The 15,516-nt window shown below is 42.4% G+C and overlaps 1 protein-coding gene and 1 long non-coding RNA gene across 6 annotated transcripts in view; both read left to right on the plus strand.

Moving 5' to 3' along the window:
- Positions 1–15,516, plus strand: part of FER (tyrosine-protein kinase Fer) — a 69,054-nt gene that overhangs the window by 37,063 nt on the left and 16,475 nt on the right. For all 5 annotated transcript variants that reach the window (XM_022845759.2, XM_022845758.2, XM_022845757.2 and 2 more), the window contains exon 2: positions 14,111–14,336. In XM_022845759.2, coding sequence (XP_022701494.1) covers positions 14,121–14,336 — 216 coding nt within the window. In that variant the 5' untranslated portion in view covers positions 14,111–14,120. The remainder of the gene's footprint in view (positions 1–14,110; positions 14,337–15,516) is intronic.
- On the plus strand, positions 7–3,219 carry LOC111267485 (uncharacterized). The gene is made up of 5 exons (XR_002684652.2): positions 7–213; positions 746–803; positions 998–1,101; positions 1,732–1,924; positions 2,792–3,219. It is a non-coding gene; the product is annotated as an uncharacterized LOC111267485 (long non-coding RNA).

Below are 15,516 nucleotides of genomic sequence, written 5' to 3' on the forward strand. Positions count from 1 at the left end.
AAGAACTATCAAGCGTGTCAGCGAGGACATTTTTACGCTTAGCGCTTATCGTGACATTCGTTTTGGCACGATCACCACAGCCACTACGCGATATGTGCCATTGGCAGCAACGATACGACGTTCAACGTTGTGGAACGTCCCGGAAAAAGTGTGTCTAGTTACCTCAGAGAGATAAATTTTGCCAAGGCGGGATCAACGCAGGAGACAGATCAGGTAATCAAGACATGCCAGCGTGCTGCCGCCCGTGCAGAATGTTGCGTTTAGTTTTTGTCCATATCTGTTGACTATGCTAAGATGCGTTTTGCTGGTTATTGTATCAAATGCATATCGTCCTCAGACGAGAAGCTGGAAAAAATGGTCCAGGGGTGATTCGATATGCTGATTGTTTACGTTCTCTGTGTAGCGTTTCAACTTTATAATTGCAATGTAGTCAAGCCCTCTTCTTAGGTTAAGACAAATAATGAGCCCGGACATTGTCGAATGGCGGTGAACGGCTTAAAATGTTGATTTCAACACAGTGTTGCAATAGGGTCGGCTTCGGTCGCAAAAGCAGTCTACGGAGTACATAGACGCTCGACAAAACTTACTACTGCATCTGCGAGGCAGTGACCTTTTGAGGTCTAATTTAAAATCGACTATTATACCTAAATCGATCAGTTAGCAGCTTCGACGGAGATGTTTGTAGCTGTGAGCTCGATTTAATTGATTTTACATGCTTCTTCATGAAATCGACTCCTCTTAAAAGCGATTACATGTGAGCTGTACAGACCAGGACCAGGGAGACGAATGGAGACAAACAACCGGTAGGTTTCGTTAAGAAGAAATCTCGTTGAACAAAAACACCTTGGGGGCATGCTGTCATCGGGAGGTTGATTGAAATTTGCATATCATTTTACCTCAGTTCTAAATAATTATTCGGCTCTATTATGCCTGGCGCATTTTCTACCACTTAATACATATTGTGCGTAACATTAAAACTGTGACGACTCCCGACTAGGGACCTGTGCAGAATCGATCTCCTAGGTCTCTGAGGCATAACACGGATCACTCTACGGTTTCCAGCCTTCGACTTGGAATACATTTGCCCTCGAAATGAAATAGGTAAATCTAGTTTGAAGGTCTACGTGATGAAATTAGGTGATCCGCGCCTTTCCGGCCCAAAACTGATTAAATATAGAGACGACAAATGCTCGATCCGATTGGATGTAGTTCGATATTATTATTATGAGATCAATTGTCGCCATGTTGAATGACACAAAACAACTAGCTGGCTCACAAAAATGAGCCAGTTAGTTGTTACCACGCGGTGAATACGGCGTTCAATAACACGCTACGCGAAAGCATCGGCTTATTTACATGTTATATTTAGATATCGTCGATCTGATCGCCAAATGCACTGTTTAAATAATAGTATATGTTACACTCACGTTATCAATCACGACACATATAAATCGGAATCGGTTTCGGTAGGGGCAAATCAAATGATGCGTACGCCATCTACCCTGTCACTGCAATAGATAACTACAATCGACACGACTGATCGATAAAGCTGATATACTTTCAATAGTTTCGTTGTTCTAGATTTGATGTTCCGTTACAATTGTCGCTTCCATTTTTCAACTTTCTACGCGACCCCCGACTCCTTGTCTTCTCTTACCACCACTGCCTCACTCAGTCGGTTGCCCCATTTTCCCGCATCGCTGAATTTGCCCTTTGTTCTCTTCCGTTTAGTTCCGCCTGTTGCTTCCACTATCGCATGGCGGTGTTATGTGTATGTACATTTAATATGATTGACGCGGGTGATCATATCGAAATAAGCTAGAAGCGCGTCTTGAACTCGGCATCTGCCCATGGTTGATGCTAATTTTGGGGCGACTCTCACCGACACAGACGCCGCACGATTAGCTGTATCATGCCGTCTGAGGTAAGCTTGACATTATACAATTAGTTAGATTATTATAACACGGTATAACCATAGTTGATTTGCACTTTATGGCGGTTGCGTCGTCATGGAACTTGCATTAAGCTGCTGTTTGTCACTGCTATGATTGAATCTTCGGTCTATTTATGCTTGTACCGTTCTTCTCCACCACTGCACAATTGTTCGAGCTAACGTTCTGTCTAGACGCAGTTTTACCCAGTCTGCAGTCTGCCAGGGCTCTGGCAGCCTGCACCCTGGTTCCAAGCCAGCTTCTCTGGTTAAGAAAACCTTCCTTCTTTTCCGTAACTACATGTTTTATAGTACAAGACCGTCGTTTGCGAGTCTTATCCTTTCCTGTCTGATGACGTTCGCCGACCATAACACTTAGCTGATTGACACAAGCTAAACGATGCTTGCTTTTGCGTCTGCTGCCATTGCTGATATATTGCTGGCGTTGATTAGTTAGCCGAATGGAAACCTCCAGATGAAGAGGAACTACGCCGACCTGCGAAAGACAACAAAACAATACCGCTATCGGCGTCAGCGTAAATTCCAACGCGGACGCGATCCTTGTCGACTTTCAGTAGCCCTTATTTGTCGTTTTCGATAGCAGCAATGGCGACAAACGCGTTAGTTTACCTACAATCAATATGCCGCCCGATTCATGATTGTTGTGCGTTCGCAGCTTGGATTGTGTTTGGCTATGGGATAGTCGCATTTTGTTCGCACCCAGACTGGAACAGAACATAGCATAGTGGCATTCCCCGTGTTGGCCGCGCTCTTGGCTTACTTGGCGTACCATGCATGAACTCCTCATGCGACAATTAGCACATTTTTACAAACGAGTTTCACGAAAACCCGCCGTTGCAGTTGTCTTTCATATGCCCGACCGTACGCGCCTTCCGGGCCAGCGCAGACGGCATCGCCTTGTTTCTCCTCGTTCGCTCGACAATGGCGATCGAATGGTAAAGAAAAAGAAGCCTCTTCGGAAACAGAAGCCCTTTGCCATATCACTTGTAGTGCAACAAAATTTGCCTGTGTCCTGAGTATGTCGCTAGAGCCATCGCTCTTTAGCCGATACCACGCATGTTACTAGTTTTAGGGGCTGGCGATGGCTCACAAACGTGTCCGCGAGCGCTCACTGCGGTCAGCCGCTCACGGCTTCATCAAAGGAACACAGAGCAAGTGACATCATCGACACTGTTCGGGATCTACAAAGCTGTTCGTGCTAAAGGTACCACGAGGGCTGCAGGAATAGTCTGTAATAATAAAGCTGCGAGTTATCGATAAGTCAACAACTTTGTCACATTCTTGTCGGCATACGTTAACTGTAGCTGTTGTAACTTCTGCGATTGCTGCTTCTTGACGTCGCAGACAAATGTTACCCCCAATCGGATTAAGTAACCCGTATCTATTTTGTTCTTCAGCCCGTTGGGCCCGCTACAAATAAGTTAGATGGTATTACCCTACGGACTGGTAAAACTATCCTGCAATTGTCATGCGTGTCGCTACTTATGGTTGTCTTTGTTGTTGCTGCTGGGGTTGTCATTAACAATAAGTATTGATGATAACAGCCTAATAGCCGAGGTGTAGACTTAGACTGGTAAGCGTACGGGGTGGGGTGGGGTGGGGGGTGTATCTATAGACGCACCAGCCTTGACACACCACGATAGTAGCAATCATATTTATCACTTATACACTTCCATCGCAATGTTCTTGTTGTTGGTGGTGGTATTATTGTTAATAAAAATATTGCCCTGTTCGTTTACACGGAATAAGCAGGGTAGACGACGCTATCTGTTGATGTCTCCCTGATTCACTGATTCTTTTTATAGACCTACCGAGCAAGCTTTAAAGATATGGATGTGTAGTCAAATATGCTCCTACCCACTATATATATGTATATATATATATATATATATATAAATTGCTCTGTCTATTCGGTTCGTGCTGCGTTTATAAATTAAACGATTGACTACATTTGCTTTCTGTACGCATCAAGTGACGTAGCTAATATAGCCAGCGTATGGCAAATCTGGGGTAAAAAGATATTAAAATTTCTATTGGATGTTATCAAGTTGCACGGACTGCATAGCAGCACTTAGGCCACATCAGTTCTTTACGTAATCTCATTCACTCATATCCTTACGCTAATCTACAAGCCTAGCTTCATTACTTTTCTGGCTGCCCAGTAAACAAAGAAAAGCGTCAGTACCAGCGTGCAGGTTTGGAAATGTGTATTTATCTATCTAAGTTGTTGATCCCGAACTCGTCCAAATAATCCCATAAGCAGTCTCGAGCTAGAAAACGCGGTGGCTTGAGTTAGGACCAAGTGCATAATTTAGGACACTAGTGCCTTGTATTTCTGTCATTCCATTCATTTTTCTATTCGCCGCCGCGCTTGCTTGTGCGCATGCATGTTTAGCTATGTGAGCGTCGCCGCTACAAGAAGACGCTGAAATTACGTTTACAAATGTGGGTGGTCGCACCTTGCATGGTCAGTGGCCGATGGGCAATTACTTCAAATAGTTGTGGCGGGTAAATTTGCAAAACCGTGGCACTTCGCTCAGGGTGTTTGCCCCAGGGCACTGAGAAGCGAAGAAATGTTCGTGTGCTCGAGGATAGCGTGAGTGGAATGGGAGACTTCTAACAGTGTGTGTCGTATGGCTACCCGCCTTTGATGTGAGAATGTTTCGGTAAATGACGGAATGGCCGCTTCTGCCGTTGGCCAACTTCATTTGTGACGTCGGCGTCATAAAGCGTGAACATTGACAGAATTGAGAAGTCCGACGACAATGTAAGAACTAGAGCGGCCGAATCCATTTGTTCTTCCCCTAGCTGCTGAAACACACAAGACGGATAGCGATGTCTTCGTTGTTAATAAAGGAGGCAGAATTTGTATCAAACAGACAGCATGTGGCTGGCAACCAGCGGCACCAACATCAGTAAGAACAAAAATCTACTGAAAAATATATATATACACCATAGCAAAACCAGCACCAGCAACGACGGCAGCACCGACAAATGAAGTTAAACAGAGATAGCATTTACGCACGCCGCCATTATGGAAAAACAGATCGGCTTTGTAGGTTAATAGTAGGCGCAATTAACTTACCCCCATAAATTTTGCAACACTCACGTAATCAGTAACCGCCTTATCTTCGTAACTGATATAAGGGATCAGATTGGCCGCACACTATGTTGAAATGCGGCAACTTCTGGGCACTGGACGCTTTTCGTGCGTCAAACAGACGCCAAACGACAAGCCTATATTATAGCTTTACTATAAAGAACTACCGTAGATTTAATGTCGATACTGTCTTATTTCAACGAATCCTGCGTCTGAGCAACGTGGGCTGACCTTTTACAATCGATCGTCGGTTTAGCAAACGCTTATTATATACCTAGACAACGTCACGAGTGTTTCTAACTGCCTGGATAGCGAGGGCTAATCAATTGTACGCTACTGGAATAATAATGATCAACGGATAATTGGTCGCTAACGTTTTAGCTTGTTAGTTAGAACCCTTAGTCTGATGCGGCCCACCACCCGCTGATTCTGATTAAAAATTATGTTACTAGTACTATATTGTTCCGTCTAGAGCATAGTACATCGAACTAGTATCAAAATGGCGTGTAGCAACTACATTTTCATGGTGTCTCATTGTCGATTGATTCGCTACTACTGGCATATTGTGGCCATTTTAAGATCTACATCTAAATAATGGACACGTTTTAATAACATAGCAAAAATGGCGTTCTATTCAAAGGCTATCGGACGTTCAACGTAGCTCATTATTTGCTACCGCTTAACGATCCCGAACGGTTAGACTGAGCGAGTTTTCTTTCCGAAACTGAGTACGCATCATACGGTTTGTTTCATCTGGACGCAGGAACGATAGACAAGTACTTTTATAGGGTTTCTTGTGAGTGCTGAAAGACGCCATCACTATCGCTAAATGATCTAGTGGCTGCAAGCATCAGCTGATAATACCAAAGTTTGCACAGGAATCATTATCAAGCCGAAATAATTTCTATATATGAATAAGATTTCAGAAAGAATAGGCTTGGACATTTGCTCTGACCCCGTTCTTTGCTCATTTATAGATATTGAAATATATATATATATATATATATATATATATATATATATATATATACCGAAAAGTGAATTTTTAACAAACATACGTCTAGCACGCAGTCAACGGCTATGCAACGCTCAGAACTATCTTGGCGTCTGTAGCCAGATAGTGCGAGCCGTACATTCGGTTCCGGCCGTACAGGCGTGCTCTGTCCGAAACCCATCGATGATTTTTCTGCCTTTTTGCCATTTTGAACTATTGAGCACAACAATGGACCTACATCACCTCAAGTAACGCCTGTTTAGGAAGCAGTTCCTGATACTGATAATTGTTGATTAACCCATCGGATGCTTTTATTGATTGACTCTACTTGTGTAAACTTCCTCTTAACCGTAATTGGATGCACCTATCCTATGCTAATGCTAGTCTGGTCATCACACGCGCAGCAGCAGGGGCGGCGATTGCCCATTCGAAATATGTCGACAAGTGTCGATTAGTTGACCGAATGCATCTCTTCGAAAAGCGGGCGGCGTCGATTCTATGTTACCAATAGGCCTATTTGCATCAGGCGACACTACAATACGACAGTGGTGCCCGTCGTATCTCTGCTTTACAACACAGCACGATGTGAAACTAAATTTATCGTAGCGCAAGCCGATCTGTCCTCGATATAGCGTTGCCCTACCGCCGCCATCATCCGTTTGACAAAGGTCCCCTTTCGTAGATCTCTAATCGTTCTTATTCCTCTCTTGTTTTCTATATTTCTTCTTCAAATCGACGACCTCACTGGACTGCGACGTTTTGTGCTCGAAAAAGCTACACCCGAGCGTAATGCTCACGATCGGCTAACATAAAATGTAATTGAAGTCACTTTTATGGCTACAATTACTGTGTATGTTATGACTTATACAAATAGCTACAATGGATCGTTATTGGTACTGTTTATTATCATGAAAGCACTTCTGCACCTTAATAATGGTCGATACAAATATATATATATATATATTTATATGTAAATGCTATAACGAATGTGTCACCGATGGTGATGATGTCAATCAGAGCAACAAATCGATAAAGGCCGTAGCAAAAAACGATCTTCCATTTTCTCGCATATTGGTTTCCTTTGGTGGCAGTTTTCGTGGGGCCGCGCCTCGTAGCCCCACCTGTTAATAGTATCGACGGGCCAGCGTTCACTCAGCGTGGTGTAAAATCCTCTTATTTTCGCCGACGGAGTTTCATTGTCATCCATGACGGCAGCTGCCCTGCTCGCTGAAGTTGGCAGTGCCTCATTTTGCACGTATTATGAGTATAATTATTGTTACTATCGGAATCTTATATTACTATCTCATCGCGCACGGAGCGGGGGAAATGGACCAAAATCAGTTAGTGGTTCAAGCGCGCTCCACCGTTTCTACGTTCATGTATCCTCCCCTATAAGTCCACGCTCCATTAACGACAGCAGCGGCAATAGTAGCGGCATTTTGTGTGGACTTCTGCGACAAAGAGTAAAAGTGGCAGGACAACGATGGCTATACCAGTAGCTGGTGTGTCCATCTACTATGGCTGAACAATACAGAAGCCGACGCGGAGGAGGAAAAGTCGCAATAAATTTCTGCTGCTATCAGCTTCAGTAGTAGCAGCAAAAATCTCATTCGTTCTCGCAGATAGTGGGGACGCCGTCGGCGACTCACGATAGACGCGAGCAGCTGCCACAAACTGTGACAAGTATTGAATTGCGGCTTGTTCGATCGAACGAATCATGGCTTGAGACCTGAATCGCGCGAACGCCAGGAGACGTACGTACGTACGTACGTACAAATGATCGACAGGAAAAAACGGGACAGCAAATAGTTAGTAAGTAAGATGCCGTCAAAAACGGCAAGTTTAAATAGTGGAAGTTGTAATAACCAGTATAGTCCTATGCAGAGATGAGTGCCACTACCCTATAGGCCCATCGCAGTTTCTCAGTCGTTATCATGCTTGAAAGATCATTGAAAACTTTGTCGCTGGGGTTGTTGTGTGGAGGACGGTACTCATGGCATTGTTCTTGACTAAAGTAAAATAGCCGTTCGCCATGGTTTGCTTTCCACCAGGCGGAATTGAGTAATTTTAGAGTTAGCTATAATAAAGGAGCGCTTACAATTTTATTTCAACTATTACTACTATTTATCACTATAATGAAATGTAACGTATTTCAGAAAACATAATAATTCTATTATTCTATACATAGCGCCTCTATGGATTGTGATTGCTCTCGGAAATATATACTTCTAGTAAAGATTCACATCGAACAATTTCGACCTATTAATTTGCGGCAACTTAAGCAGTGTAAATAACTGTTTTTTTTTTTTACTTTTTCTGCCGTTTATAAAGATACAGGGTGGGGCGAAGGTATTTTGAAGGCTCACTTGACAGATATACAAAGCGTACGTGTATGCCTCATATATATATATACATGTATAAATGAAGACGCTCAAATTGTCCAAGGACTTTTGCTCCACCCTGTATACTGATAAGAATAGTCAAAAACATACATACGTACATACATATAGCCGCTGCACGAATTTCCAATGAACATTGCTACATTGTAGAAAAAAATATATTGCGCGGTTGTTCTCTCGGTTAGCCAGAACTATAGTAACAGCGAAAATAACGGCAAGACATTCAAGATTCTATACCTTCAGCAATGGACGCGCGGCTTTCCATTAGATTGTACAGGAACTCGATTAAAGTCACGGTACGAGAAAATCGTGGAAGATTCTAACCGTATCAATCGCCCGCTAGATCGAGCGCTGCGTCGTGCACGACGAACATCGGAGAGACCGTTTGGCCACTGTCTAATGGTGGTGTCAAAAAGGCTTCGAGAAGCGGGTAAAGCTAGGACGATTTTGCCGCCTCGTTTCCGTACAGATGATAGATGTCTCAACGTTTTTTCTTTCGCATTTCGCCTATATAGAAGTCCATGGATGTTCGATAAGTTTGTTTTGTGTAAGTGTTGTTGTTGTTGTTTTAAGAAGTTATGCTCCGTAGTAGTTTTATAGAAGTAAAAGGAACAAGGTTTATTTCTAGTACGATTTTACCTAGTGTGATGAAATTCGCAGTCGCAGACGAACAGAGTAGGGCTAATTGCAAATACGGGCAGTAAACAATTAAGAGTACCTTTATATATACACAGTCGTTCAGTGGATGACATCTAACAGCAGATCAATAGGATCATGTGTAGGCTAACTTCATTGGGAAGCGTATAACGACCAAGCTCTTTCTATGATTTCCTTTGAATTGATGAGCCTTCTACGAAGGCAACGAAAAGATTGTACATTCTTCTATATATAGCCACGAAATTAGATCTTTCTTCAATATCGGAGGCTGCTAGATTTTGGCCAAGTATCGGACGTACAGGCAAAAAAGATGAACAGCACAATATACTATACGGATAACAATCCTTTGGGTTGGATATGCGTGAAGTTTGTATTATTAGACCTCATTGAATATAATATGCCAATGAGTGGCTCTTAGTCATTGTCTGTACCCCACTAGGCAGGGCCGAGTAGAACTCTGCTGAGTGATTGCTAAAGGATTATGATTTTGGGCTGAGTTTGACCGTATCTGATTATGTTTGAATGGGGGCAAAATGCACCGTCAATACGAATTAGAATGAAGTAATCAAGCATTTGGGACTGGAAATTAATGAGCTGTTGCACTTGGAAATATGTTAATAAAATAAATTACTATATTTTACTAGCATTGAATGGTTTATTAAGTATGCCGTTTTCTTTGTAGTTGCTGATAAGGCTAGTCGATAGTTTGGAACTTTCCACATGCCCAGCCGCTGCAGGCGATTGAAATTCGTATGCTTTATATATCCACGAAAAGAGTTCGTAACTCGTAAAATGAACGTATAATTCTATACGCTAGTGTGCTATGTTGGTGACGGAAGAGCATAGATTTTTGAAATAGACATTAAGGAACGTCTAAAAATACACATAGATTTCTCTACTACATGTATGAGACAACCTATAATTTCACATACATGCAGCTTTCTAATAGAAGCACAATTAAACGCGAAGAAAAGAAAGCTGGTTAGCTAAAATTTCCGCCCGATTAAAATGCACGATTTTGATATTATAGCTTTGGCATTTTGTATCGGATCCTTCCTGTCCTAAACGTAGCATAACCGTTTGCCCATGAACCGAAAACATAAAATTGTCCATGCACAATCAAATATACGCACAAAGTTACATGTTAGATATCGTTCGATTTTCTGCTGGCATGATGCCTTCCTAAAATAAGTTTATTCGAGGCGTTCCAGTGCTCAATCCATTAAACCAAGTTTCCTCTTGAACGGTGCTAAACAACTTCCCGAGGGTCTATCTCTTTATTTGATTTAGTTAATTCTACAAAAATACCAGATAAGCCACTGATGCTCCTGGAGTGACATTCGCTCAAATAAACTGCACGCAATTAGGCCATCGATACAAGTACAGATGAAAAAAAAACCTCTTTCACCAAAAAACAACTTACCCAGACGATCCTTCGAAGGTGGAACTTTCAGCTTTGGGTTTTATTACCTACAGCGTTCGATAAACTTTTAAACAGTGTTGCGTTTACTAAAAAAAGAGACGACTGACTTGCAGTTATCCGTAACAGATTTGCGCGCCAGATCAGTTGTCAAAATTATCAACTCAGACTAGGCGGCCTCATTGATAACTCGCGGTTAGCGGACTATACGTACCCTCCCAGAACGTATCCACGCATTCAATTTTACGATTCTTTGGTTTCTTGCCACTGGCCAGCTGTTGTTTATGCGTGCTTCGAGTAGGCCGAGTCGCTGTTGAGCTGGCACAGCTGTACTTCAAAGGTTCCGTTGCCACACCTTATAACCAGTTTTCATCGATAACGATTAGTATTCTGTTCATCTGCCATTTTGTGTTATACTGGGTGAAAACAGATCCGTCCCGCATCGTATGCGATGTTGTTTCGTCGACTAGCTGGGGCATCCTCGTAGAGCGGCCGCTGTTGACTATTGCATTGGCTTCTGCCTATTGGTGTCCCTGTCCACCGAATGGTGAAGCAGATACACCTAGGAGTAGATAACGAAAGATTTCTGTTGCTCAGATGTGCAGATTCAATGATAATGTGCGCGGTCGACCGTAGGTAAATGCTTGAGCGTATTGCCAATCGACTTCAACCGATGACCCAACAGCCTATTCCCCGATTCAAGCAGCTGCGTCGGATACACACATACATACGCGCGCAGATAGACATACAGCTAGACAGAGAAGCCCGGCGAACCGTTATAAAGTACAGGTCGACGATATAAAGTTCTACTAGGTCTCACAAAGGAACCTGCAACGCCTTCGTTAAAAGAAGCATTTCTACACGAGCATTTGATGGAATTAAAGTCTAAATGAAGATTAGTCGACAAGATCACGGTCATTTCTAAAATGATCTTCAAATACGCGTCGCAGATACGCGTCATATGGTTCACTCCATTCTGTGTATTTACAAGCAGGAATGCAGAAAAAATCAACATGTTTTTTTACCTATCGGTGATATGCGACCAATATGACTGAATATACTTAAATTTGCTTTCTATCAAATGGCCGCTTGGGCGCATAAAAGTATATTTTTTTTGTCGGGCTAGCAGAATCTATTACGAAAGCGTAGTAAGGACAGCGATTCACGATATAGCAAACGCAATATGAACTTTCATTTTAAAGCTCGTATGGGGATTAGAAAGAAATAGACATAGTTTATAGGAACTAAGGTGAAGTAGACGGCTGCTGAATGAGACCATACGGAGGTAACGGCTAATGGTTCTTAAAATTGGGTCGATTCTGCCATTCAAAGGAAGCATTTCTATTTACGTTAAGTAAATGAAAATAGCGTGCGCATATTGTACGGAGCTGATAATCTACGTTTAGAGAGCAATTCCTTTGGAGACAATTAAATCAGCTTTGTGCATAATATAAGCCCCTTGACTGATCCCTCAATAAGGGATGTGTGGAAACTTAGATCGGGATAGTTGCACGGTTGACTGGTGGATGAAAGGCGAATATGGGTTCTAAAACGAGATTCTCTATTCAAGTATTTTTTTTTAAGAATTAAGTATTTATTATTATCGGAAGTAACAGCTGGATATATAATGCGTCTATTAGGTGATACTTCCATCGAGTCTCTGAGCAGTAGCGCATACCATAGCCATATTTTTCTTTAACTCGATGCTCTGAAGTGTGTACTCTAAAGATACGGCAAAACAAATCGGCATAGTCCAAAAATATTCGTTTTTCGTTTACATTGGAGCCGTATTAAGCTAGATATACGCAAATTCTTTAAGAAATTACTAGCCATTTTATAGGCGGTAAATGGTGGCTTTCTATTCGTTAAGCGTTTCTATCTCCCATCACTTTCATTAATCAATAGATTCTCATAGAACAACTGATGGACGAAATCATACGCTTATTTTAACAAAACGAAACGCGAGCTCGTACAGCTACTCCAAGTTGCAGACTGAGATAGACTGGCTTCAATCTATAACTTTACAAATGCGTTTAAGTCATTTGTTAAGCTCTTAAGATCGCGTCGTAACATCACATTGAACAATAGTACGTCTACGTTGAACAGCTGAAAGAATACTACGAACGCTTCAACATGGCCAATACAACTTTTCTATGACGTCTTGTACAACGGTCGATCGACACAAATTATCACACGACCTAAGGTCAAATTTGTGCCCATTCGCAAGGTCCATTGTTTTTCTTAGGGCCGCCGTACGCACCCCAGTAAAGCGATTGCTCGTCCGACGATATCAATGTAACCATCCCACGTTTCATCCTCGTGCATCGCACTCTTTCCCTTCTCTAAGCGTTTCTATTAGCTTATGGTGATCTACCCAGCGCGTGCGCCCACGGCCTCCGGTGGGTAATTCAGCACTTAGCATCAGACCGCTGACCCAATACAAATATGGTTCTGATTTTACTCGTACTGCGAAACAATGGTACATACTTATCGTATATATGCAGTAGCAACGGTAAAAGAGCTGGAAATGTAATCCTGTCGCTAGCCAGATTCATGTATGAGGTGTATGTGCAGGATTACGGCGGTTTTCGTTACGTCTCACAACTGAGGTGGATCTTCCTATTCGTCCGCTTCCGTATGTCTAAACGCTTGGGTTTAGGAAAACGGTGCATGACGATAATTTGCGTGATGCCTGATCACCTTAGCCGACAGCGGCAGGAGCACACAATAGGCAATAGCGCACAACAGCATCGATCGAGTATGTACGCGAGTACTTTGAGGGAATCATCGTGGTGCCACTTGACAAGGAGGTGATTTGATGGTATGGCAAAACGTCCTGATGCAAGAGGTCTCTAGCTCCATGTATTTTTAGGCTCGAAAAACGGGTATATCGATTTAATAATCGATACACGAAACCGCGGTCGTGCAATCGTGCAAACATACATAGCGCGGTGGTCGGGTTAGGTACCTCTACGCGTGGGAAAAATGCAGGTGGCGGGTGTGGCGTAGCCGGAGCCAACTCAGATGAGATGTTGATTGGTCTTGTCGCGTGCCAGGATAATGGTACGCGGGCCGATGACAGCAGTTGCTGCATTGATTTTTCAATAATCTATTGGGTAGTGTTGCATTTAAAGCGCGGCCGATTAAAGCAGCACAGAACTTGAGCCGGAACGGCAAACTTTATGACATCGGATTTACTAGCGGCTCGACTTGATGTGTCTGAAAAAGAATGAGCACCTATAATGTATTGGATGTTAACATCATTTGTGGTCTGCAAAATAAAGGGAGCTCTCTTAGAAACAAGCAAAAGTGACTAAAATCCTATAAAATTATAAATTCCTTCTAAATTATCAGAGGTAAAAATGCAGTTAATTTTTAGTTACATGAAGTACTCTGCAGTCAGAAGAGAATCATACGTATGTCTGAGAATTTTTAATGTCACCATCCGGTCTGCCAAATTAGCTTAAGGAAAATTTTGCCAGGGTCTTTCAAAAACCATTAAGGCGAGGTTAGACCCTTCTTTCAGAAAACTGTTTCATATTGCATTGCTGTATCAATTTTTCATTCCTCTCTTTCCATAAACGCGTAGGAACCTGACGATGGGGTTCGCCAGTGACCTGCAAGGCTTCGAGAGCCACGACGCTTTACTTAACGTACAAGATGCAGAAATCGAGCTGCTCGAGCACCTTCGACGCTGCGTTCAGATCAAGGTGAAAGCGGACAGGGAGTATTCGCTCGCCATGACGTCGATGTTCGTACAGGCGGGAAAACTTAACGGCAACCTCGAAGAGCTTCGCGGGAGTCTTATTAAAAAGGTGAGTGAGCTCTTGTCGAAATGCAACTCCCTTCCCTCATGAATTCTTTAACGTTAATGGAATACTGGCAATGCCATTGTTATATAGACAGGGTTTATGAGTTCATCTTAAAAGGTAATTTGCTGGTTTGTATCTTCTCAGCTTTCAATCGCACTATTTAAAATGCTGCGTGAGAATAAGCTGAAGGACCGATCCCACTTTGGATCACCAACGTATGAACGAAAGGAAATATCGATGCGCTGCATCAGCAGCATCCCGGAATGTATTTTTACACAATTTTTTTTTTTGTATAATTAGTTCAAAAAGCTAGACTAGATAGTAGTCTGATTTGATTTATTTTGTAGACCAGTATCTGACGTTTTAAGCTCTATGATATAAGGTCATTGTAAACACATGTAACCGCTGTTCAGTTACAAAATTGATGAGCTAAGTCGTCACTGCTCCTCCTGTCAACGTCCGATGTTGCACATTTTTTCATTACGCATAATTAACACTAACTCTGCCCGACTCGTCAATAAACATTGTACGGGTTTTCAAGAAACGCAGTTACTGAACAAACGCTACATCACCGTTAGTTATTATCCCTAAACTCTTGAGAAGCGTAACGCAGACGACACAGGTGTGGAAGTTCGCGTAAAGCTTTGCTGTCTCAGTATTTCGATATCAATTTATATATACGTGGGTTTTATACAACAATTGCGCATGCTGGATTAATGTGGTGAAGCAGACGAATGAAGGTAATCCGCTAAACAAACTGATTTTGCTGTTTCGTGCAACTTTTATGGTGCGAAGTCTGCCCAGTGAACGTACCACAACGATGAGTAGGTTACTGGTGGTTCTGAATAACAGTCGGTACTAAAGCATACCGTTCAATTGCAATTATCGTTTGCTTGTTTAAAGAGGTGCAATTCCACCGACCCTGTTCCCCATCCCTCATACAACATTGACTGGTTATTGCTACAAACTAATGCATCGGAGGAAATTAATTGTACAAATTCTAATTAAATACCTATATGTACTGGCCTGATAGGGTCGAATCGTTTCTATCTTATTGATTTCGACGTTGGTAAAAGACAAAAAAGTTAAGAGTCGTCATATAATGAGTGTGGTTAGTTACGTCGTAGTTTTTTTTGGGAAGTGTTTGCCGAATCAACCTCCTCAGTCAAGCTTCACAAAATCA

The sequence above is a fragment of the Varroa jacobsoni genome, unplaced genomic scaffold, assembly GCF_002532875.2.
Source record: "Varroa jacobsoni isolate VJ856 unplaced genomic scaffold, vjacob_1.0 scaffold_1193, whole genome shotgun sequence".
Taxonomy (NCBI): domain Eukaryota; kingdom Metazoa; phylum Arthropoda; class Arachnida; order Mesostigmata; family Varroidae; genus Varroa; species Varroa jacobsoni.